This window comes from Syngnathus leptorhynchus, chromosome 17, assembly GCF_054491065.1.
Source record: "Syngnathus leptorhynchus isolate UIUO chromosome 17, UIUO_Slep, whole genome shotgun sequence".
Classification (NCBI taxonomy): domain Eukaryota; kingdom Metazoa; phylum Chordata; class Actinopteri; order Syngnathiformes; family Syngnathidae; genus Syngnathus; species Syngnathus leptorhynchus.
This window is the reverse complement of record NC_141211.1, coordinates 1,069,939-1,092,081: the sequence shown is the minus strand read 5'-3', so window position 1 is coordinate 1,092,081 and position 22,143 is coordinate 1,069,939. Positions and strand designations below refer to the sequence as shown.

The following is a 22,143-nucleotide window of genomic DNA, read 5'->3' as shown; positions in this document are numbered from 1 at the left end:
TGGGATAGGCTCCAGCGACCCTTGTGACCCTGAACAGGATGGAGGGAGGGAGGGAGGTTGGGAGGGAGGGAGGGAGGGTGGAACACCATACCCAGACTCCTCTATGGCAAAAGCGTTCAAGATACGGTGCTGACTTCTTGTTTCTGCTTTCTGCCGTCTAGTGGACACTTTGGTAAATGACCATCGTCCCATAACGTGATATATACTGTAGTCAACGAACAAATACTGCAAGGATAGCTTGGTGGTTTCATTTTAATATACTTGAAAAAAGGCAATTTAAACATGACTATGATCTGACAATATATATATATATATGTAAAAACAGACATGCGTTATATTTGACAACACTTTGAAATGAATAGATAATGGTAATAAGTTTGAAGTTCTCTGTGCCACAAGCACGTCATTGGCAGACAGACAGACAGACAGACAGAAAATTCTCCACCTGCAAATGTTTTGTGTATGCATTTGCAAGGATTTGACAAAACAAATCATATGGATAATTAAATACAAGAGTGTTATATGTGTGTATATAATTGAGGTTGGGGCAGCTTGTCAAAGGGTCTGGTTATGGCCTTGGTGGAAATGGTGTGCTTTGTTGAAGTGATAAGGTTCATGGCGATGGTGGCTGTGAGCGATGACGGGATGCTCCACGCCTTCACTCTGCAGCTCTTCCTCCTTATGAACTCCCTCTAGTTTCTCCACCAGCTCTCTGACAAAGGTCTTGGGAAGAACACAGCACAATTGTGTCACATCAAGTGCAAGGATTTTCCTACAGGTAGCGCTAGTGTTCACTTTCCAGTCTTTTCTGCTTTGTATATTTGCTTTTTGCTCTTCATATTTGAAATGCTCCTTCTAAATTGTGGACCAGCCACCGTCTTGTCTGGGGTTAAAATACTAACAGCCCTCAACAGCTGATCAGGACAAAATCACAAATGATGTATGGAATAAAAGCAAAATATTACCCCAGTATCTTTGTTACACTTTTGAAGAAGCTCCTGTGAAAAACAGAAATACAAAACGTTACATGCGGTGGAATATAGTTGAAGAAAAGCAACAGCCTGTTGTTTGACTTTGTATGATTCAACCTTTTGACTTGTCTGTGCTCTTGTGACCTAAATCCTTCATATTACAATGTGGGACATATTCATTGTAGATAATGGCATCAAATGTTTGAGCCTTTAAGAAAGTTTCTTTACCTGCAGTTTTTTCACGCGTTCCACATCATCAGGAAGGTCAATTAAGTCATCAATATTCACCTCTTCAGGCATATCTTCTTCCTGATAGCACCACATCAGAACATTTGAAAGGTTATCATGGAAAGGCCACATCCATATCCAAATCTTGTGGAGCGGTAAATACCAGAAGTCTGACTAATGTTTGTTCTGAGCGGTACACAAGTAAGTCCAACTGAACAGATTCATGACCAATTGAAATGATTTGTAAAAGCTCTTGTTTTCCCTTTTTATTGGGTCAATCAAATGAGAAATGTTGCTCACTTGCAAAGACTCACAGAGCTTGAATACAAGCTATCTGAAAAGTCAAGCTCGCATGTCAGTCATTTGTGCCTTTGAATACTAACACTGTTGTTTGGCCATAATTGCACCACAGAAGCTCTGAACAAATGACCATTGTAGCTATTGTGTCTGCCTGAGAAAGACACGTTCATTCATTCATGCATTCATTCATTCATGCATTCATTCATTCATGCATTCATTCATTCATGCATTCATTCATTCATGCATTCATTCATTCATTCATGCATTCATTCATGCATTCATTCATGCATTCATTCATTCATGCATTCATTCGTTCATTCATTCATGCATTCGTTCATGCATTCGTTCATGCATTCGTTCATTCATGCATTCGTTCATTCATGCATTCATTCATTCATTCATTCATTCATTCATTCATTCATTCATTCATTCATTCATTCATTCATCCATCTTCACCACTGTACTCTGTGTCCCTCTTTCTTTCCTCTTTGGTTTGGATGCATGCCTCAAGACCAATTAGAAGATTTTTCCGAGTCAAATAAAAGAAGCCAAATGGCAGCTACGGTATCAGCAGAGATGCACACTTGTTTATCTCCATCCTGTCTTCCCTTCCCTTCCTTATTTGCCTCATGCTTTAAACGCCTACCAGTTGCAGACAGGCCATGTAAGGAAATAACTCCTGAGACAGATTACAGATAGAGGACAATTGAACGAAAGGGAGGGAGAAAGTGAAGGAGGTGTCCATCTAAGGAGAACCCGACCTGCCCAGATGGACCGCGAGATAGTCAGGACCGTCAAATCTTGAATGACCCCTGTCGCCTCATTGCAATGACAATTCCAAAGTATTTTGTGGCTCAGGTGAAAGAAAATCATTCTTTGGCAACAACTAAAGAATGAAAAGGGAAATCAGCACAGGTCATTGTAGCTCTCCTGCGACCCACCTGACCAGAGTAGAGCAGGTCCAGACGCTCATCAATCCACTTCTCCACATCAAGGCGTCTCTGCAGCTCTTTCCGGTTGTATTTGACAGTAACCCGGGCGTGTCTTTTGGGGGCATGGCCGCTGTATTCCTCAAACGGATCTTCATCTGTTAAATGAACATCTCCAACTTGTGTACCGCTCCGGTCGGATGCCATGTCGTCTCTGTTGTGTACTGGTCTGACTGGTTTCGCGTCTTCTTCTTCGCTCGCTCACTCGCTCTCTCTTTTTTTTTTTTTTTTTTTTTTTTTTTGGAACAAGCTGAAGTGGATCGTAGAGTTGCGCTGCTCTGCGTTGGGAGGCGACGACAGCTCAGACAGGGCACAGTTGTGCGTTTTCTTTTCCAAATTGTGCTTCCATCACATGTTTATATAGAAGCCCATTAACGTTCATGGTATTTGTTTAACATAACTCCCTTTACGTAAACTACGTAGTTGTACTACAAAAGTAACTTTTTTTTCTTTAACTGTTCAATTCCCGTTTCAAAAAACAAACAGATGAACTCTATGAAAGTTTCGTTTTTGAAATGCGTCATGAATCATCTGGTTTTCTAAATGAAAGGAGAATCTACTTGTAAACTAGATGTCTCAACTTCATTGCATTACATCACACATGTTTTTATTTCACAACAACTCGACATGATGATCAACTTAAATAATGATGAAAACACAACACCACTCACTTTGGCATGAACACAAACAATGGCACATGACAGTTCACAGTCAACCGATGATCGCTTTCTCCCTCCATCCCTGCCATTAATAACTTTGGGACATTTTATCTTCCATCGCCCACGAAACAAATAAAAAAATCAGAATGTTTGTCTTCATTCAGGATCATATAAATATATTTCTGTGACAATCAAAGTGAAGCCATAAACAATGTTTTTCCAAATTAATAAATAATAAAGTATAAAAATGATGGTGCGCACAATAAGGAAAAAATGAGCAAAGGAAGATTGAAAAGCAAAAGAAAAAAATAATCAACAAAAGACAATGTCAAAGACAATCAGAAACCAAGTCAAACATCGGAGGCAAATTTTCCAGCAGTTCGGTACTCCTAACTTCATGTATTTGGTTTGAGTTGTAGGTCCTACGAAAGATGGATCATAAGAAGTTTTTTCTTTGGGTCTTAAACGTCAAAGAGGTATGCCCCATATACTTTTTGGAATAATCTTTGTAAATGATCTTCATTTGAGTAGTCCATCGTTTGCGGCTTTCTTCAACTCGTCAATTCTGCTCCTCGTGTTCACAAAGACAGAGGAGCGACGAGCGCTCATCTTCATTTTCTTGCGTTCACCTTAGCCCAGTCAGTGACCCAAGGCCTGCCTCATCCCTCCATATAAATTCCGCCCTGGCCAGGCTGCTCTCAGCAGGGTTGTGTCTGTACCCTGACCTTCCTTCCGAACAGGGCGCAAAGCTGAGGCGGGCTGTGCTGTTGCTGATCTTGAACAGACCGTTTGGGCCAAGGAAGGAGTCTCTCTCGCTTCCTCCCAGGTTGTTGACCGTCTCCAGGTCATTGTAAACCGCTGTGTCGCTGAGCTGCTTCCTTCCTTGCAGCCTCCTGCGCCTCCTCAGCATGACGATACCGGCCACCAGAGCCACCACCAGGATGGCCAGAACGCAGGAGATGCTCAACGTGGCCGAGGAGGGCCGCGAGCTTTGACGCAAAGCCGGCTTGAAACTGGGCTGGAGCGTGAACTCGCAACTGGGACCCATAAATCCTTTCGGGCACTGGCACACGGGCCCTGTGAAGTGAGTGAAGCAAGTGCCCCCGTTCTGACAAGGACGTTCGCCGCACGCGTCTGAGCGCACGCTGCAGTTCTTGCCGGTGTAGCCCAAGGTGCAGGAGCAAATGTAGTCATTGAGGCCGTCTTGACAGGTCCCAGCATTCTGGCAAGGGTTGGAGGCACAGTCGTCCACGTTGACTTGGCAGTTGGCACCGCTATAGCCCGCCTGACAGCGGCATAGAACACTCTGGCCCAGGTCCAGACACTCGCCACCTGAGAGGGGAAAAGCACTTGTTCACACACTCAAATGCTTGCAATGCAATGCTTGGAAGCGGTTAAAAATGCTGCGTGTGCTCAAATAAAGAAATGAAGAAGCAAATCAATAAACAAACAAACAAATGAAGCAAGGAAAGCAGCATTTGACCGCCAGTATTTTTGTTGTATACGCCCACAAGGGGGCGCCAACTTACCGTTTAAACAGGGCCTATTGCTGCAGCGATCCAGCTTCTTTTCACAATTGGAGCCAGTGTAACTGGGAGGGCAGCGGCAGGTGTAACCCCCCGTCATGGTCTCCACACACGTCCCGCCATTGAAGCAGGGACCATCCGCACACGTCATTGCAATGATTTCACAGTTTTTGCCGTAGAATCCTTGCGGGCAGGTGCACGAGTAGTCGTTTTCAAGGTCCTAAGGAGCAACAACCAAAGCATTCAAAAGGGGCCAAATCATTCCATTGTCCCTTTGTATTCCAATGAAAAATGCAGAAGCTCCAACTTGACATAGACACTGATTTCAAACTTACATTGCAGCTGCCTCCATTTTTGCAGGGGTTGCTGTCACACTCATTGGTTTCCAGCTCACAATTGGTTCCCCCATAACCAGGCCTGCAGGTACAAGTGTAGCTACCCTGACCGGTGTTGGTGCAGGTTGCGCCGTGGGCGCACGGCTTGTGGTTGGTGCAGTAGTTAAGATCCTGGTCACAAAAGAGCCCCCCCCAACCCTCCTGACAGTTACACTGCCAAGGCTGGCTGCAGGTGCCGTGGAGGCAGCCCGGGTAGCGCACGCAATCGCCGCAGGAGGGACCCTGCCAACCCATGCGACATTTACAGCCCCCTGGGGCCTCGCAGTAGCCGTGCCTCTCGTTGCAGTCCGCGGAGCAGATGGCTAGGGGGAGGAAAGAAAAAAGGGGGGGGGGGTGATTACAATAGGCACGCCTTTGCATACATCTTAGGCACACATATAGGGGTCCGCCCCCTGTCTGACCCTAGCCACCCCCCCCTCCCTTTCAGACTTCAATGTTGGTTAAGCATTAAGCCGAGCAGCTGGCAGGCAAGGCACACGGCCTGGGGATACTTTCTTCTTTGTTTTGTTTTTTATCTCCTGACTCCATACAAACAGATCACCTTGAAAATGTTTTGTGTCATCACAACCGCAATGGCTTTTTTGTGTACCAGAAAACATGAGGTCATTTACAAAACACACCTTAACTGGATGTCACCATTCTCTCACTTTTATCATAAAAAGAGGAGTCTCAAGTCTCTCTTTAGCAGCTCCCAAATGTTAGATGTATTTGTTTGCCACAAGGGACAAACTTTTGTCTCTGTTCAAATAATTGACTTTGAACAACTGAAAAGTTGAAGTTGATTTTTACCTCAAGTGCTTTTTTTTCTCTCTCTCTCAGTGGTGCCAAACTCCTTTTTGTCACATGCTTCATCTTAGTTAGGGTTCCACTTTCTGACTTACGTTCCGAGCAGTAGTTTCCTTTCCACCCCTCCAAGCAGATGCGATTGCCCTCCTCGTCACAGGTGTAGTGACCCAGCGTGTCGTCCCGTGGCCTGCAATACTCGGCGCAGCCGTCTCCGAAGTAAAATTCGTCACAGAAGACGTGGTACGAATAGCGCAGCTCGCTCTGCTCTCCAAAGTGCACATCCTGGGACCAGTCCTCCCCGATGGCCAGTCTCCTCCTGGTGGCCAGGCGATTCACTAGATTGTTTTGGTTATCTGCAGACCAAATTAAGTTAGAATTATTGCCATCACGGGAAGCTCACATGGGAGAACAATTTCACCTACCTGTGTATTCAGTTGGGGATTCTGCGTTCCATGCTTCAATAATCAAGGAAAACGTCCCCTACGAAATACAGGATGAATAAATAACCATCCAATGGCCGCCATTGTAATCATTTGATCAGGATGTTGATCTTACGGGCCATTTGAAGTGGAATGGCACCCGGATTGGGGCACTACTGGAGATGGACGTGTGATCGGCCCTGATGACATTGGTTTGCCCGGTCCCAAAGGTGCACGGAGGCTCTGCGGAGATCACATCTTCCGGATGCTTGAGGCAAATTCGAAAAAAGATGTGGCAGTCCCTATGTCGTCTGCAAATTCGCTGCGCCGTGTGGAATGAGTTGATTTTCAACTCAAACACTCCGGAGCATAACACCTGAAATGACAAAGCAGCATATATATATATATATATATATGTATATAGAAACAAATTCGACAAGAGGTTTAGATCATTCCAGTTGAGAGAATCCACTTACAACGTGCACCAAGGCCAACCCCAAAAGGTATCTCAGGTGTGCATGTGCCATTTCTTCTCGGACTTTTTTCGGGCTTTCCAAATGGTTATGGTTGCAGGCGCACACACACACACACACATACACACACAAATTCTCCGAAAAAGGATAAGAGTCCGTCAAAACATAAATGACGCTAGAGGATAGTCCTCCTTTTGCGTTTTCTAAGCCTATTTTACACGTTACACTCGACTTGGTACTGGATGCGGCTGTGTGATGATAGCTTTTATACCCAGTTGGACGCGCGTCACGGCCAAAGAGGTGGGTGGAGTCCAAGGAGACCTCAGGGGAGATTTAGATACATCTGGTCTCCACTCATTTGTATGGATAAGAAGCTAATGTGGGTGCGTTTTAGAGGGATATGGATTTGGTGGCTTAACAAATAGGAATAGCTGCAGGACAACAGGATGCGAAAATACTTCTGCATTTTTCCCCACTATTACACGCCTAAAAATCGCATCGAACATGTGTTCAACGCAAAGTTTTATTTATTTAATTATTTATTAATTAATTAATTATATTGACTTATATTATACATACATTGACCAGACCAGAAAGTACAGCACATATGGTCCACTGAACCTTCTAATTGCTCTGACGCGTGTGTGTGGGGGAGACAAAAAGTGTGTTGGGGCGGGTCCCTGGATAGAACTAAAGGCTATTCAGACGCCCTTAAGCGTGCGTGCGTGCGCGCGCGCGCGCCTGTATCACATTGCCTTTGTCTGGCTCTCAAGTGAACAGCTGTATGATAATAAACGGCACATGGTCGGTCGTGTGCGGCGCCATCCCTGCTGCTATTGTCTTCCCAGAGCGTGACCCCCCCCCCCAAACGCATACACACACACTCATCAAATCCAATTTTTCGGGGTGGGCTGGCCGTTGCTGCACCTGTCGTTGGAGGTTAAAAACACCTCAAGTGTTGTTTACATCCTAGAAAGCTGCTTCATACTGCCTTGATTGCTAGAAACTGACGAGAGATAGTGTGTGCGTGCAGTCTTACTCAATAAAGCTGCTGCTATTTGACTTATTTTTCACCAAAAAAGACTACTGTGCCTGCAGACCATCCCATGCCTGAAGTCAGCTGGGCTGGGTGGGTGGGGGACGTTCTCGCTTGATAAGAGAAATGTGAAGGCAGCGCTATTCATATTCTAATGAGGGGGGGACGCGTGCCTAAGTATACTGACCGACTTCCTTACAACATGAACAATAAACCAGAAGATGTCTTTGTGTTTATTCCCAAAAGGATGTTTTTATCGTCTCACTTCCATAGGTTCCAGTATACCTACCGTCTGTGGATGTTTTTTTTTTGTGTGTGTGCTATCAGCATTGATGTGCTGCAGTCCTGTAAAATCATCCGATGCCCCTACTAACATGGCCACCCCTACGGAACGTGCACCTAGTAATATACCAGCCAGTTCCTGCCTGTTGATTGTGCCACAGTCTTATGATTGACTTCTTGATTGTGGCAGAATTATAACAGGGAATGAAATAATGTGCTTGATGGATCAACAGCGCCCGATGCCTAACTGAGCAGATGGACAATGCAGCCGCTCTGTTATCATATGTATTATGAGTGTGACATGAGCGTGCCATGCATGGGGCATGGGAACCGGAGAAGAGTCATGTCACCCTCCCCGAAGGACCTCCCATTAGAGAGGCCAGCATCTGCCTCTGAGAGCAGCTTGAAAACCTTCTCCCTGAGGTCCCGTGAAGGAAGGAAAAGGGGGAGTTGCGGCAAACCTGACCCGCGCGGCAAACGGGCAGGCTCTCCAGGGAAAAGGCAGCCAGCCTGCTGCGGCAGCATCCACCGTCATGGCTTTGTGTCTGATGTTCATGAGTTGCATCTTTAGATAAACGTCTCAAAAGTGGAATACAAAGCAGTAAAGACTTAAGGAACGCTTTTATGTAACAAACACGTGCAACACTAACAGTAGAAACACTAACTATTGCCGAACAAAATCATTCTTTCTCGATTTTTGGGACTCCCCCAGCCAATATCACACACAGTGCAGCCAAGAGGCATTAGGTGATTGACGAAATTGCCCACATCAGCGAGCAACGACGTGCACCACGGCGTCCAAGTGACACAAGCCAGCTGGGACATAAATGTGTGACTTTGATTTAAAACCAAAAAAGTGTGTGACTTTGATTTTTTTTGGGTGGCTTTATTGCTTTGAATTCAGGCAGCTGGGTGCGCCGTCAAAGCTGGGTGACAAAGCAGACTGTTGACGGAGGGAGCGAGGGCGAGCAGCTCAACTTATCCATGTCAAATTGTTAACATTAATGTCAATGGCTACAGGCGTGCCTCATCCTTGATCCGCGCCTTGGTTTGCACCCACTAGTTTTTGCAGCACTTTTATTAATAGGGTGACATCCAAGAAGGTGTCATTAAAAGTCACATACATGACTACGAGATTTAGCCCAAATTCGGGAGCGGTTCACGGAGATCAACTGGAATTTAAATCCATGACTGCGACATTTACCCAAAATTCGGGAGTGGTTCTCGGAGATGAATTGGAATTTAAATCAAAGCAGGGAAGCAGAATCTCCAAATCAGGTAAAGTACATTTTCACTCACCGATAAACAGCGCTCATGTTATTTTGAAATGGTTTCATTCGTGACTCAGTATGGTGGATTGAAGCTCTTGCAGTAGGACTGGGGATCCTCTCTCTTCTCCAACTGGCTGTCATCATCGCCATGATGGGCCAATGTCAGTGACGTGACGACCACTTCAAAATGGCGTCTGCGCTAGCCTCACGGACACTCACTACCAATGTGTTTGTTTTGTTGCAGACATCGGAGCGTGCCCTAGCCCTAAAAATGATCCCATCTGCCCCGAGCTCACTTCACAATATTTGCAGCTGCAGGACATATACAACATGTCGTTAGAAAGCAACGTTCAGTTGAAGGCCAACATCTCTTTTCTGACTAAAGAGAAAACCAATCTTGAGGCGGAGCGAAACACCCTCATCACCGAGACAGACACCCTCACAAACAAGAAAGCCGTCCTCAAAAGGGAGATAGAACATTGCCAGAAAAGGAGACGGCACTGACAAAGAACATTGCCAGAAAAGGACACGGCACTGACAATAAGTACCACCCAGAAGAAAAAGCTGCTTGCCACTCAGAATTGGATCCATTTGTGCTGTGTTCCAAGTTGTATGAGCGTGCTATGTGCATGTTTGGATGGTTTCATTCGGGACTTTATCGTTTGTGGCATTCGAATGGTCTTACCTACTAATTGACTTTAAACATTTTTCTTTGCCTACTAAATGACTTTCAACATTTTTCTTTGTAATTTCTTTGTAAAAGTTTAGATGAAATATTTAGATTGTGATTTTTTTTTTTTTATTGAACAGTTGCTAAAGGAAAAAATAAATCACGGCAAGCCCAGAAAAGCTATACTGCTCCTTCCTAATCCAACAGTGGAAGTGAAGTGTTTGACTAGAAGCGACAGATGTACCATTTGAGACAAGGCAAGGCCACCTCCCCCACCTCCCCCACGCACGCACGCCTCAGTCCCACCTTTGCTGGTCCCCGAGCCAGACTCCGCTTCTGCAGCAGATGGGGGATGAAAGGAAGAGCTGGGAGGATGGAAGGCATGCAAACAACAGGCATAATAACTGAAGACAAGGAAAGGTCACACTGGTCAACTGTGGCAATGGAAAGGAGGGGGGAATGGGGGGCCAGAAGGATAGATCGATAGATACATTTTGCCCATTTATACTGGGCCCCTCGAAATCCAGATGTCAACAAGTTCTTTCAGCTTTAGGGAACTGGAAGCAAAATAATTTGCTGTGCCACTCATTTTGTTCATTTCTATGTGATCTTTGTTTTGTTTTATTTTTAAACCAGCTTGATATGAAGCAAAAATAATGACACAAAGTAAATCATCAGTATTGGGATTGTTTGCAAGGCATGTTTTAAATTTAAAAAAAAATTACAAGTTGATGTTAATGCTTTTTTTTTTTTTTAAAGGAGAAGGGGGGTGCTTTTTATTTTGTAGAGAGGAAGAACTTACAATTCAGTACAATGCTGTTTTACAGACACTCCGAGAGATTCATAGCTTTTCAGTGAAGCTTAAATCCAGTGTTCTAGGATACCCTAAGGAGCTTCTGCAAAAGAATACAGCTGCCTGTTAAGGACCCCACCCAGCGAGACACGAGCTGGCTGCCCAATGCCTTCCAGCTATGCAATGTTGAACTTCTATTCAACTGCAGCACACAGTTAGAGCAGCTGTTTAACCAGAGGAGCCAACGTTCCAATGGATCCATGAATCATTCAAAAACAAAGTTTACATTCTGTAGCATTTCAAATGATTGTGCTGACCTACTAAAGATAATAACAGTCGTCCTGGGCTGCTCCTTTGGGTTTTTCTTGGGACTCCTGACACGTGATGCAACCACAAAGTGTTTTGAACGCTTGATCGTCTGACATTCATGATCAGATCAAAATGTTTACCATGATGAAACAATGACGTGTATGCTGACATGTTCATTTGGGTGACTGTGCTCTCTCTCTCCTCATCCGTTGGCAGCTTTTACTAACTACCACAGCGCCCTCTAGTGGACATAGCGAGTACGATGTACTACTGGACGCAGCCAGGTTTATTTTACTAATGCATTTAACACATCATTGTTTCGCAAGAATAAAGCAACGATGCAATCCATCCGACACAACTCCTCAAAACACAGCCGCATGTAGCGCACAGCTCGAGAATCTGCAGAAAGACTGATGCTAATGCTATGCTATGAAACGAGGGAGGGCATCATAGACATGCAATAATATGAAGGTGAAATACACTTGATTATTTTGTGTCATCTCAAGCCTACCGCTTTATTGTGTCCGTCGTTTCCATAGGTCGAAGAAAGCGAACGCTTCATTTCGGCATCGTTGACTTGTTTGCACTGCAAAAGTCTCTCCGAGTCATAAAGATGGCTGATTTGTGAAACCGTTTGGCTGCACCCATTATCTCCTTGTTTGTAAACTGAACGGATTAAAAGAATACCCCCCAAACACATCATAAAGGTATCTCTATATAGATGGCTAACTGACACTTTTCTACAATATTGGAGACTCCAGGTGCACGATAAAATGAATAGAAAAGCGAAAAAAAAAAAAGATTTTCCATGGTATGTGTAGTGCCAAAATTTGAAGTGATGGGGGAAGCCCAAAATATTTACAGATCGTTTATTGAACATCTGAAAGAAAAAGTTTCTTTTACGAAATTTCTAATATATAATGAATGTAAAATTAAAAAGTAAAGTGTAGCTTTAAGGTATATGGACCATATAATGGTCAGGTGCTGAAAACTACTCAAGGTTACAGTACGAGTGATACTCCAGACACGCACGCAAGGGAACACTTATGGACACGACGCACTGAATTTGACACCTTTCAAATTCAATGTCCGTCTCACTCTCAAATGTCAGCAATAAAACCAAAGAAATGCTTTCAAAAGTGGTACATTCGCTTCAATGCAATGACAGAAGTATCACTTTCAGTAGCAAAGCCACAAAAACCGCTCCGACAATACAGCGTGTGCAGAATTAGGAGGCAAATTGGATTTGGGTTTTGAACAACTACAGTCACTGAAAAAAAATGAATAAACCTTAAACTTGAATATTTAAGAGAGTAAAAGTGAGAATCTGGCTTTCATTTTCTAAGTGTGCATAATTATTAGGCAACTATAGGTGTGCACAATTATGATGCAACTCGGGTCAAAATGGAAATGTTCCCATCTCGCTTGTTTATTTTCATTTGTTAAAGTGAGAATAAGAACTCAAAATTGACTCACATGAAAAAAATAATCTATGATCACTATAGTCGCCCTTCTTTTTAATAACAGTTGTGTCTTTTTTGCCTCCTTTAAAACAAGCTGCCTAATAATGATGCACCTCTCATAACCCAAATACACATCACTTGAAATGGAAAACAGCCATCAAAGTGATGGTAGTCAAAACACGCACTTGCCTAATATTTCTGCACGGTGGGTGTACCGTCACAATGGAGTCGAGTACTGTCATCAAACCAGTAACCAGTGTAAAATCCAAAGGAAATTTATGTGGCCAAGTCTTGGGTCAAATGTGGCAACTTAATGCTATAACGCTGGCCGTCCGTTGAGCTTGTCGTGCATGAGCGTGATGGTGCTGCCCGTAAAGTCTCGAAGCACCTGGACAGTTTCTCGTTGGAGCTGCAGGGACTCGCGCACAAATTCCTGCTGAGTTTCCGCCAGCTGCTGCACCGACTCTGAGAGAAGCTCAAGCGAGCGGGAAACCGTTTCTAGCAGGACGTTGGTGGCGTGCTGCTCCTGGAGGCTGGCTGAAGCATTTTGGAGCATGCTTTCCCTCACGTTTGCGCTGGGCAGACCGCTGAACGGAATTGAGGCTGTCAAGGTTGAAACGCCAGAGGAAGTATGAGGTTGTTCTTGTTTATGAAGGCCATTCTTTCCTTGGTGATCCCCTCTTAGTTTATTTGGTAAACTTGAAGGAAGCGCGTCGTGTTTGGAGTCATCATCCCAGTCTGGGGGGGACAAGCAGACATATTGAAATATGAAGGTGTGTCTTTTAAAATGGACAACTCACCTTCTGATGCAGGTATTTCAAACTGCACGTCAAAGGCAGTATGTGACGAGTCCCCTGAAAAATGAAATGAAGCAAAACATATGACAATAAGATGAACAGTCGTGAATCAAATTCCCAAAGCAGTAGTTGGATCCTCTTTGCTACCTGACTGTGCAAATCCACCCGAAGATTGGGACATTGCCGGAGGCCGTGACGATTCGTCAGCACCGTTCGGCGAACTCTGCATTCCGACCATGTCGTCCTCGTCCATTTCTTCAACGTCGTCGTCATCGCAAAGAGGGCCTAAGTCACTGTTGATCTGATCTTCCTGATCCATCTCCAGAATCTGGAGCACGACTTTCTCCGTTTGGTTAAGGTCTTTGGAGAGCCGCGAGTTGATGCCCCGGTTTGGCACCTTGCCTGACCGCATGGCAGCAACTTTCCGCTTGGTGTCACACTTCAGGTCTGACCATTTCTTAATGACCTCAATGACCTCTCGCTGACACTCCCCGATCTCATTGACACGAGCTGCAATTTCAGCCCATGTGCGCTTCTTCACGTCTGTTGGCACGCCACGGTTGAATTTTCCTGAAAAGGGTTGATATTGTTGTCACAAGAACATTGGTCCAGCTATTAAACGGAGCAGCTTGGAATGAGCATTTGGAGACATACCCACAATCACAGAGCGATGTTTCCTCACTTCATCTAAAAGTATGTGGACCTCACTGAATGTGAAACGGGCTTTCCTCTTCTTGAAGCGTATGACACTGTCTTGGTTGAAGAGTAACGTTGAAGACATCCTCCACAAAACAGCGTCAGTGGTTCTTCAGCTGCTTTGTAATTGATTCTCAGCTCCAATTTCCAGATGAGTCTGTCAAAGGGTTGATCATGATATTGGATTTTTTTGTTTTGATTTTTCAAAATTCAAGAAGTGAACCACAAGGCTAACATTTCGTGCTATTTTAGCACAAGGTGAGAATAAACCTACACGCATTCCAGATGAGCAGCATTGACTACTTGGGTCTATTTTACCCGCATTTAACATCATGGCTAAGTTCCATAAAGTATGAAGTGCATCGTAACCTTGCTCTCGGAGAAGCAAAGAACAACTTGCGCTTGACTACACTTGCGACAGCCTAGCATCAATAAATGGCTACAGTACTCATTCGCATGACCTCACACATGAATAAACTTTACAGACACTGATTACAAATAACCATATGCATATATCAGACAAAATACTTTTGTCAAAAACGTCAGAGTTGGTAACGTTTGCATTATTTCAGCTCGGCTAGTACACCAAAGCATTGATGGCTAAAGCTAACGTTGACTCGGGTTCGCAGCTAATAATGCACTGTTTTTATTCTCACCTCGTGCAGTAGATGAACGTCTGTCTTTATTGCATATAGGGCATCAACATAGCATACCTGCACTTAAATGGATAGAAGTTGTTTTAAGGCAGCACTGCTGCTATTCAAGCTCAGCGATGCTTTCTTTGCAGCAAGGCAGCCGAGGCTAATGCTAGTCCTGAGCTAACCCCCAAAAAGCGCAGTATTCGCACATGCTGTCTATTGGAGGGCAGGTCAACAACTTCCAAACCGCAACTCGAAAATGATTAACTCACCCGAGTCCAAAAATGTAGATTTGCTCTGGAAGTATTTAAAGGCCTTATCAACAAGCTAGCTAAAATAAAGCTAGCGGGAAGACTCCCATTCAGATCTATGTCCGGTGACTAGTTCAGGTGAAGAAGCCTTACAGAAAAGCGCAATCATCTTTCACTCAGAAGACAAATAAAAAAAAAAAAACTTTTCATTTGGATTACACGACCCCTATTCCCATAGATATGTCCAAAATAGTAGACACATTTTTTGGTTTGCTTGTCTTTTGATGGCATTTTTCCGATTGTAAAAGAGCTCTTATTTTGAAGGAGAATCACTTCCGAGAGAGCTGTATAAATAAATGAGATTTTTTTTTTTAATATTGTTGATGAAATGGCATTGGTAATTTAAAAAGTTGATCAATTCAATTCAAATCAAGACACATTGATCACACCTTTATTTCCAATACAGCACACGTGTCTAGCAGTTAAGTGGTTCAAACTACAATGAGAAAAACTTTTAAAAGGCACCTCAATTGTTGGCTGCATGCATTCGTAGGATACACATCTGTATTGTGTATTCATTCACACATTATGCTGGTTCAGGCATATCCCCACAATGTAGAGTTGTAACAAATGGTAAATGTAAAAGGACAGCAATAACTAATATGCAACATCAAATGACAAAACAGCTATCAACCTGTAAACCAAAACAATGTTTCTATGAGACAGCGTGCTATCAGGAGTGGACAGGATAGAGAACAGTTCAGATTTCTATTTTTTTATATATATCTACATAAAATGAATTGATTACGATACAACACACATTTGCAGGCTAGGCTTAAAACAATGTAGTTGATGTCATGCAAAATAAAATTTGAATTAAAAGGCATACAACTAACATCTTTATGGCTGTTTTGCCCTTTCAAATGGATCTTGACTTTCACAATTTTCATGTTTTTGCCAACTGAAATGTTTTTGATTCAGCCAAACGACGTCACATTTGATGTGGTCTATAATTTGGATTTAGCGCTTCACATTTCATTTGGACTCGAGTCCAGTCAAAAAGCAAATGTCAAACCTAACGACTTAAGCTCAGCATGCAATTTATCATGCTGGCTAACAGCTTTCTCTTCAGCGGTGTGACCATTGTCTGTGAAGGTTTGTGCTTCTTTGGATTGACACAGCATCCATATCTGCTTTACAAGTAATATGGCACATTCAACGATACGATAACAGTCACCCGATGCTTTAAAACGAACATTTGCAGACAGTGAGTGGGCTGAATAAAATGGGAAGTTGCTGGAAGATGGTGATATATATATAGCTATATCCACACAGACCACGTAACCAAAGTAGGACTATCCTCGGCTCAAGAATACATGGTCAACTGAAGCCACTGGAAAAGACACAAGCACAGAGAAAATGTGAGATTTCATCACATGACCGAGTTCTCGGGGAGATGGGATTACCTCCTGAACATTAACTTTGATAGTCCCGTTGTTGTCCTTATCCAGCGTTTTAAAGGCACCTAAAAAAAAAGGTAAATTTTAGTGCGAGCGCCGGCCGAAACATCACAATGTCAAATCCCATTCTTTGAAACTTACGGCACATGGCGTCCAGCCTTACAAGACAGCCGATGTAGTTGTCAAAATCCAAGTTGCCGCTCTCGTCGCTATACCTGCGAATGATCATCTGGAACAGCTGCTCACTGAGAGGAAAGCCTGCACAAGACCATATTCAATCCATCAAATTCAACTTTTATCCACACACACACAGTAAAAAACTCACCAGCAGCTTTGAAAGCATTGGGCAATTCATCCGCCCCAATAACCCCAGAGCCATCTGTATCGTAGGACTTGTACACTCCCTAAACAACAAGAGCGTACGTACATTTTTTCAAACATCCATTCAAAAATGGAATCTTGTAAATCAACTTGCCAAATTTAGAACTGAAACGGCATCAAGATTTGTTACTTGATTGCAGTGTAATTCCAAAAATACTTGGACTGAGTTGCCATTGTTGCACAATACTTTTTTTTTTTTTTCTGTGACTCACTGGTAAGGATTAACAGTGGCCACAGGAATGCAACGGCAAAGAAAGGAAACACCCATGTAGAATAAATGCGCTGTTCACAATACATGCCTGCCATTTCTTGATGTTGTTCCACAAGTATTTGAATTCATGGAAGCCCAGTTTTCCAGTGCTGTCGCTCTGGAACATCATTAAGGTCATCAAATACCGTAAGTCATATTTGCCTAAGGTGTATTTCAGACCAATTTACTGAGCATACACACCCAGTTCACATGGCACCTAGGTGACTTATCTTTCAAAAGCTTTTGTGTCACCTGTGAAACATCAGATAAAGCCCTAAAAAAAATAAAAATAAAAAAAAAAGAAAGAAAGAAAGGATACATCCATGACTGCCACCATGCTTCTGCAAGACTCAATACTGAAACCATCCGTCTTCAGGTCTCCATCTGAAACACACACACAAGGTTTTTTTTTTTCCTTCTGCAATATAATATCGTGAAGATTTGATGAACTTACGTTTTCCAATAATTTTGTTGAGGATGTTCATGAGTTCAGAGGGACTCACTTCCATGTCCTGTGAGAATTCAAAAAGGAGAACATCTTAAAGTGCAACCATGCGATCAAAAAAAAAAAAAAAAAAAGAAGTTAGAACAATCAAGGTCAGATGATAGGGGGGAGGATAAAAAGTATGCGCTAAACGACGAGACAGTTTCAACCATAAAACAGAGTTGGGCAATCCACTCACATCTCCGGCCAATTGCTGGAAGACTCGGCGGAACTGTTTCTCCTCATCGCTCTCGTGCTGCTCAGTGTATGCGAGAGGTCTGCGAGGTGCGGGCTTTGAGAACATTGCAAACATTATCATTAGTCCCGAGTTAATCGTGCACACATTGAGCTAAAAAGGAAACGCCTGTCACTCACAGGTTGTGAGGGAATGAACGCGGCTGGGTCGATGTTGCTGCAAGCACAATTCAAATGACAAGTTCAAAAAAAGACACACTGTGTTTTGCTATTGGATGATTGTGTAGCATCTTACCCGATAACATTAATTAGGCCACCAATGAATTTACTGGCAAATGACATCTTTAGTCAGCTGTGAAGATCAAAAAGGAACGCAGATTATTCAAAAATCCAGCATGGCGGTGCACTAGCACTATTTGCAGAGACTGATGAAGGTGCAGGCTGGCTCTCGTTCCTTGCCTTTGATCGATCCTTCCAAAACAAGTCATTCTTTCACAGTTCTATGCTACTGACAGCAATGACGTCATTTCCAGAATGACTATCAGGAACGTCAGCTCGTGTTTCAAATAAACCTTCAATCTGTCGTTTAAATAAGGACATACAAACTGTCTTAAGGAAAACTCAGCATTGCATATATGACTGAAAACCTCCGTGTAAAGATAACAATAAATCGGCCTGCCGCTTGTAAAAGAAAAGATGGAACTTGGCGTGTCCGGTTAAGTTTGGAGTGACACGCCCACAAGCACCAAATGTTTCCTGGGTGGCAAAACGCTGCCGCACCCCAAGCGCTGAAAGTCGATCAACAAAGTTGAAAAATCCAATAAGCCTTCAACAGCCAACTGTCATCTCTACAAGTTATTCCTTGACGCTTTATAACTAGATTGTAACGTGATGTTTTGGTTGGCTGAAATAAATTGCGGAAAAAAATATATTTTCAAACATACAGTATCGGCAATTTGGATCGAACAGCGACATTAATCCTAGGCAGCAAATACAGTAGGCTAATGGCTAACACGGAGCTAGCTAGTTTACTAGCGGGGGCGCAACCGACCTTGCGCGTTGAAGTGGACGAACCTTTGCTTTCCTTTGCGCTAAAGGTTCTTCAGCCAGCCCTGCATGGCTTGACAATGACATAACACGCGCAAAGACTTACCGCAGTGCGCAAGTAGTTAGCTAGAAAGTAGGCCGGTGTCGGGCAAGTTTGGAAGCAGCTGGCCTGGCACTGAAGATCGTCACCACAAACACAAGGCGATTGGAGCAAGCAGGACGAGAACATGGACTACAAGTTGCAAACTGTTTCCGTCCTTCTGCCAGAACCGCACCTCTTTCCTATTTAGGCATGCTCACTCTTACATGACTGCCATCTACTGGAAGGAGAGCAAACCGTAAACACGACAAATGGAAAGTTAAAACCGAATGTCCAATGGGTTTCTTTTTTCAAATAGGATGAATCATCTTTGCATCATTGACAAATACAAGCTGTGTGACAACCCTATTATATTGTATTTTGTATTTTATTTTTGTTAAAAGCCATCGTTGTGATGTATGTTTGACCCAAATATCGGGGCAAACGTGAAAGAATGAATATTTTTGCCCCAGTTCAATCCGCATTAACACTGGTCATACTATATTGCAATGTTAATCAAAATATTAGAATTTCAAGCTAGTAGCTGTGTTTGATAGTATGTGACGTGCAGTGCAGAAAGGGATATGTATCCTTCAGATCCCACTCCAGCTAAAATTACTCCATCCATGAAACAGAGGTATCCATGGTTACTTCAGGAGCCATGTTAAGAGAGCCTGAGTGCATGTCTGTTCTCAAGCAGTCATTACCCCCCACCCCAAATTCATCATTTGAATACATCGCCCTTTCACCTCAAGAATGAGATTTGCAGTTTATGGTTTCAATCATTTTGATGATAGACTGCTTATTAAACATCTCTGAATTATGAATGCAAATATTACTTGGGCAATTACCTGTGTGACTTTGAAGGATTGAAATGATGAGCTTGGCTATTTTGACGGCATTGAGGCTGCGGGGTGAAATATTGCATATGGTAGCATCCCGGTGCGACATATTTGCAGTCTTCAGAACAACCTGTTTCCTTGACAACGCAGTTTTATCATTCAAGCCCATTGCTACCTTGTCTCAAAGCACGAATCAAATGTGGCTTGGATTTCTCTTGCTGCAGGGATTCACAACACAGCTCGGACTGGAAGGATGTGCGGCAAGCAGCCTGGGAAATTCATTCATACTTGCAACGAGTGTATATACAAATAGTCATTAGGCATGAAATGAAAGCACTACTGAATTAGGGAGATTGAAATGTGTCTTGCATTCAAATATCCAGTGAGTATTTGAGCTAAGCATTTGATGTATTTGTGGCAGGGAAACAATCTGGAGGTAAGATGATGTCGTAGGACAGCTTCAAAATGACGCCACAGTGAATTCACCTCCCTGGCGTCTTTTTGGAATGCGGGGGGGGGAAAGCAGAGTCTCCGCGCAGGCACGGGGAGAACACGCAAACTCAACACAGAAGAGTCCAAAATGGAACCCACGACCTCTGCGCTGAAAGGATGTATATGATCTATTTGCCAATATAATAACTGATCAAATCTCTGCCGGCATTTCAAATGAGAGTCTTTACATAAAATGAAGGTTAAATTTAAAATTTGTTATGACCAGTTTGTATAGTCTGCACTGGTTTATTTATTTATTGGTTTGGCTCGTTTACAGCTCATGATTCAGAAGCAACACTCCAGAAATCAATAACATTTCATAAGATGTCTTGTTTGCTGTTCTAGGTCAAGACAGACTTGGAGAGGACAAGGTGGAGAAAACCAAGAAACAAGACAAGTGATGTTAAAATGAACATTTATAATGACTCTGTTGCCGTCGCAAAAATAATCTTTAAAAAACAATTCATTATTAACACTGAAATGCTGACTTCACTGGTAGTCCACGAGTCATAAAACACAACTCACAGAATTTCTTTTACAAACACAGTACTACAGTTACATTAAATAGTCATTATCGTTAAATCTATTTATGAATAATGTTCAAATAAACACATAAAACAATGAGACTTTTTTTTTCTTTTTCAAATCTTCCCACCACTCTCTTTGTCTTCAACAGTAATCATCTCGAAAACACTCTGCTTCTGAGATGTTTCTTTGACAAAAGCCGAAAACAGACTGGCAGCATAACAATGGCGCCTGAGCTCGAATGTTTGAAAATTACCGTGATGTTTGTCACGCGGAATGGATCCGGTAACCGTTCCGATCCACTAACGTTAACTTAGTATGTAGGCTTGCTGCCTTTTGGCTCAGTGCAGAATTATTTGGCACTCATTCTGACAAAGACAATTGCCATAAAAACCTTTCACACATTTCCTCCCCAGAATGCAATGGCACGAAAAGGCATCGTCCTTATGTGTGTGAATATCATTTTCATTTGGAAAAATTTAGGCCGTGAAAATCAGTCACCTTCTCACATTCTCCTTGGCACAAAAAGAAAGAAATGTTCCCAATCAAAATACATCACTTTGCTTGACTTGAATAATTAGCGTGTATGCTGTCAGTCCATTTTTTTTTCTTCCTCTGAGATGTAACAAACCCAAGTTTGAACAAAAAGCAAATCAAAATGTCGAATATCATGTTGCGATGTACTGGCATGCTCCCTCCCCTTCAGTGTTCAACCCTGCACATTAGCCAAAGAACCAGAAAGAAAAGCAAAAAGAATCATAGCAGTTTGACAGTAAACATGGTGAAATATATCCAAAGTATACATGAGTTCCTGGGGATGAAAAAGTCAACCAAGTTCATGGGAGGATTCAAACAAAAATAAAAAAAAATGGCCACCATTGCCGATTGGCAACAATCTTCTTTGTTGTCAGAAATACCATTTAAAGGGTGAACACAGTATCGTGTGCTCATCGAAGTGAAACGCAAACAGCGCGTTTGCGTAGGCGGCTGTTTGACACTGAGGCGCAAGGTAGGTGAGGTTTTTAAGGGTGGGGGGCAAGCAGCCTTAGCCAGTCTGTCGTGTGAAAGGGCGACCAATGTCCGGAACACGTGGAGTGAATAGAATTATTATTTTTCTTTTTTTTGGAATGATACAGTAATTCATTTGGCATTCAGATATGGAGAAGTAAATGCAAAGGGGGGCTGGAAGCCTAAAAGAACCACACACAAATATCACTCATGTAACTCGGCCTTCAGCGTTCAAATTGTTTTTCCTTCGTTATTTTCGTCATGTCGAGGTGGCAGAGAGAATCATCATTTTTGCTGGTGCTGATTACACCTCTCAGACTTGACTGTAATATATAAAAAAACAAAAACAAAACACAAAAACAAAAAAACACATCCCTTAGTTGCCTTCAGCCCCCCCCCCCCCCCAAAAGAAAATGAGCTGGATAAAT

At 43.0% G+C, this 22,143-nt stretch overlaps 4 protein-coding genes and 1 long non-coding RNA gene across 7 annotated transcripts; 1 reads left to right on the top strand and 4 right to left on the bottom strand.

Annotated features, from left to right (window-relative positions):
* Positions 1-242: 242 nt before the first annotated feature.
* ppp1r14aa (protein phosphatase 1, regulatory (inhibitor) subunit 14Aa) lies at positions 243-2,734 on the bottom strand. Its single transcript, XM_085935418.1, has 4 exons — positions 2,441-2,734; positions 1,200-1,280; positions 966-998; positions 243-723 (listed from the first exon to the last, which is right to left on the bottom strand). Exons 1-4 carry the CDS (start codon positions 2,633-2,635, stop codon positions 556-558), a joined length of 477 nt encoding a protein of 158 aa, XP_085791544.1. The 5' UTR covers positions 2,636-2,734; the 3' UTR covers positions 243-555.
* A 129-nt stretch (positions 2,735-2,863) lies between these two features.
* On the bottom strand, positions 2,864-11,987 carry dlb (deltaB). Its single transcript, XM_085935413.1, has 7 exons — positions 11,619-11,987; positions 6,410-6,649; positions 6,277-6,334; positions 5,950-6,207; positions 5,009-5,370; positions 4,677-4,893; positions 2,864-4,479 (listed from the first exon to the last, which is right to left on the bottom strand). The coding sequence occupies exons 1-7, from the start codon at positions 11,985-11,987 to the stop codon at positions 3,773-3,775; spliced, it is 2,211 nt and encodes a 736-aa protein (XP_085791539.1). The 3' UTR covers positions 2,864-3,772.
* LOC147042859 (uncharacterized) lies at positions 8,987-10,818 on the top strand. The gene is made up of 3 exons (XR_015068616.1): positions 8,987-9,342; positions 9,413-9,496; positions 9,580-10,818. It is a non-coding gene; the product is annotated as an uncharacterized LOC147042859 (long non-coding RNA).
* LOC147042857 (uncharacterized) lies at positions 11,963-15,219 on the bottom strand. Of its 3 annotated transcripts, none has more exons than XM_085935414.1 (5): positions 14,974-15,219; positions 14,022-14,220; positions 13,515-13,937; positions 13,371-13,424; positions 11,963-13,308 (listed from the first exon to the last, which is right to left on the bottom strand). In XM_085935414.1, the coding sequence occupies exons 2-5, from the start codon at positions 14,146-14,148 to the stop codon at positions 12,887-12,889; spliced, it is 1,026 nt and encodes a 341-aa protein (XP_085791540.1). In that variant the 5' UTR covers positions 14,149-14,220; positions 14,974-15,219; the 3' UTR covers positions 11,963-12,886. The 3 variants fall into 3 exon arrangements, with proteins under 3 accessions (XP_085791540.1, XP_085791541.1, XP_085791542.1); XM_085935415.1 differs by lacking the exon at positions 14,974-15,219 and adding an exon at positions 14,720-14,967; XM_085935416.1 differs by lacking the exon at positions 14,974-15,219 and adding an exon at positions 14,777-14,967.
* A 167-nt stretch (positions 15,220-15,386) lies between these two features.
* On the bottom strand, positions 15,387-19,045 carry capns1a (calpain, small subunit 1 a). Its single transcript, XM_085935417.1, has 11 exons — positions 18,876-19,045; positions 18,018-18,074; positions 17,903-17,939; positions 17,727-17,819; positions 17,498-17,555; positions 17,363-17,427; positions 17,089-17,161; positions 16,738-16,812; positions 16,554-16,670; positions 16,419-16,477; positions 15,387-16,345 (listed from the first exon to the last, which is right to left on the bottom strand). Exons 2-11 carry the CDS (start codon positions 18,062-18,064, stop codon positions 16,319-16,321), a joined length of 651 nt encoding a protein of 216 aa, XP_085791543.1. The 5' UTR covers positions 18,065-18,074; positions 18,876-19,045; the 3' UTR covers positions 15,387-16,318.
* Positions 19,046-22,143: the final 3,098 nt, after the last annotated feature.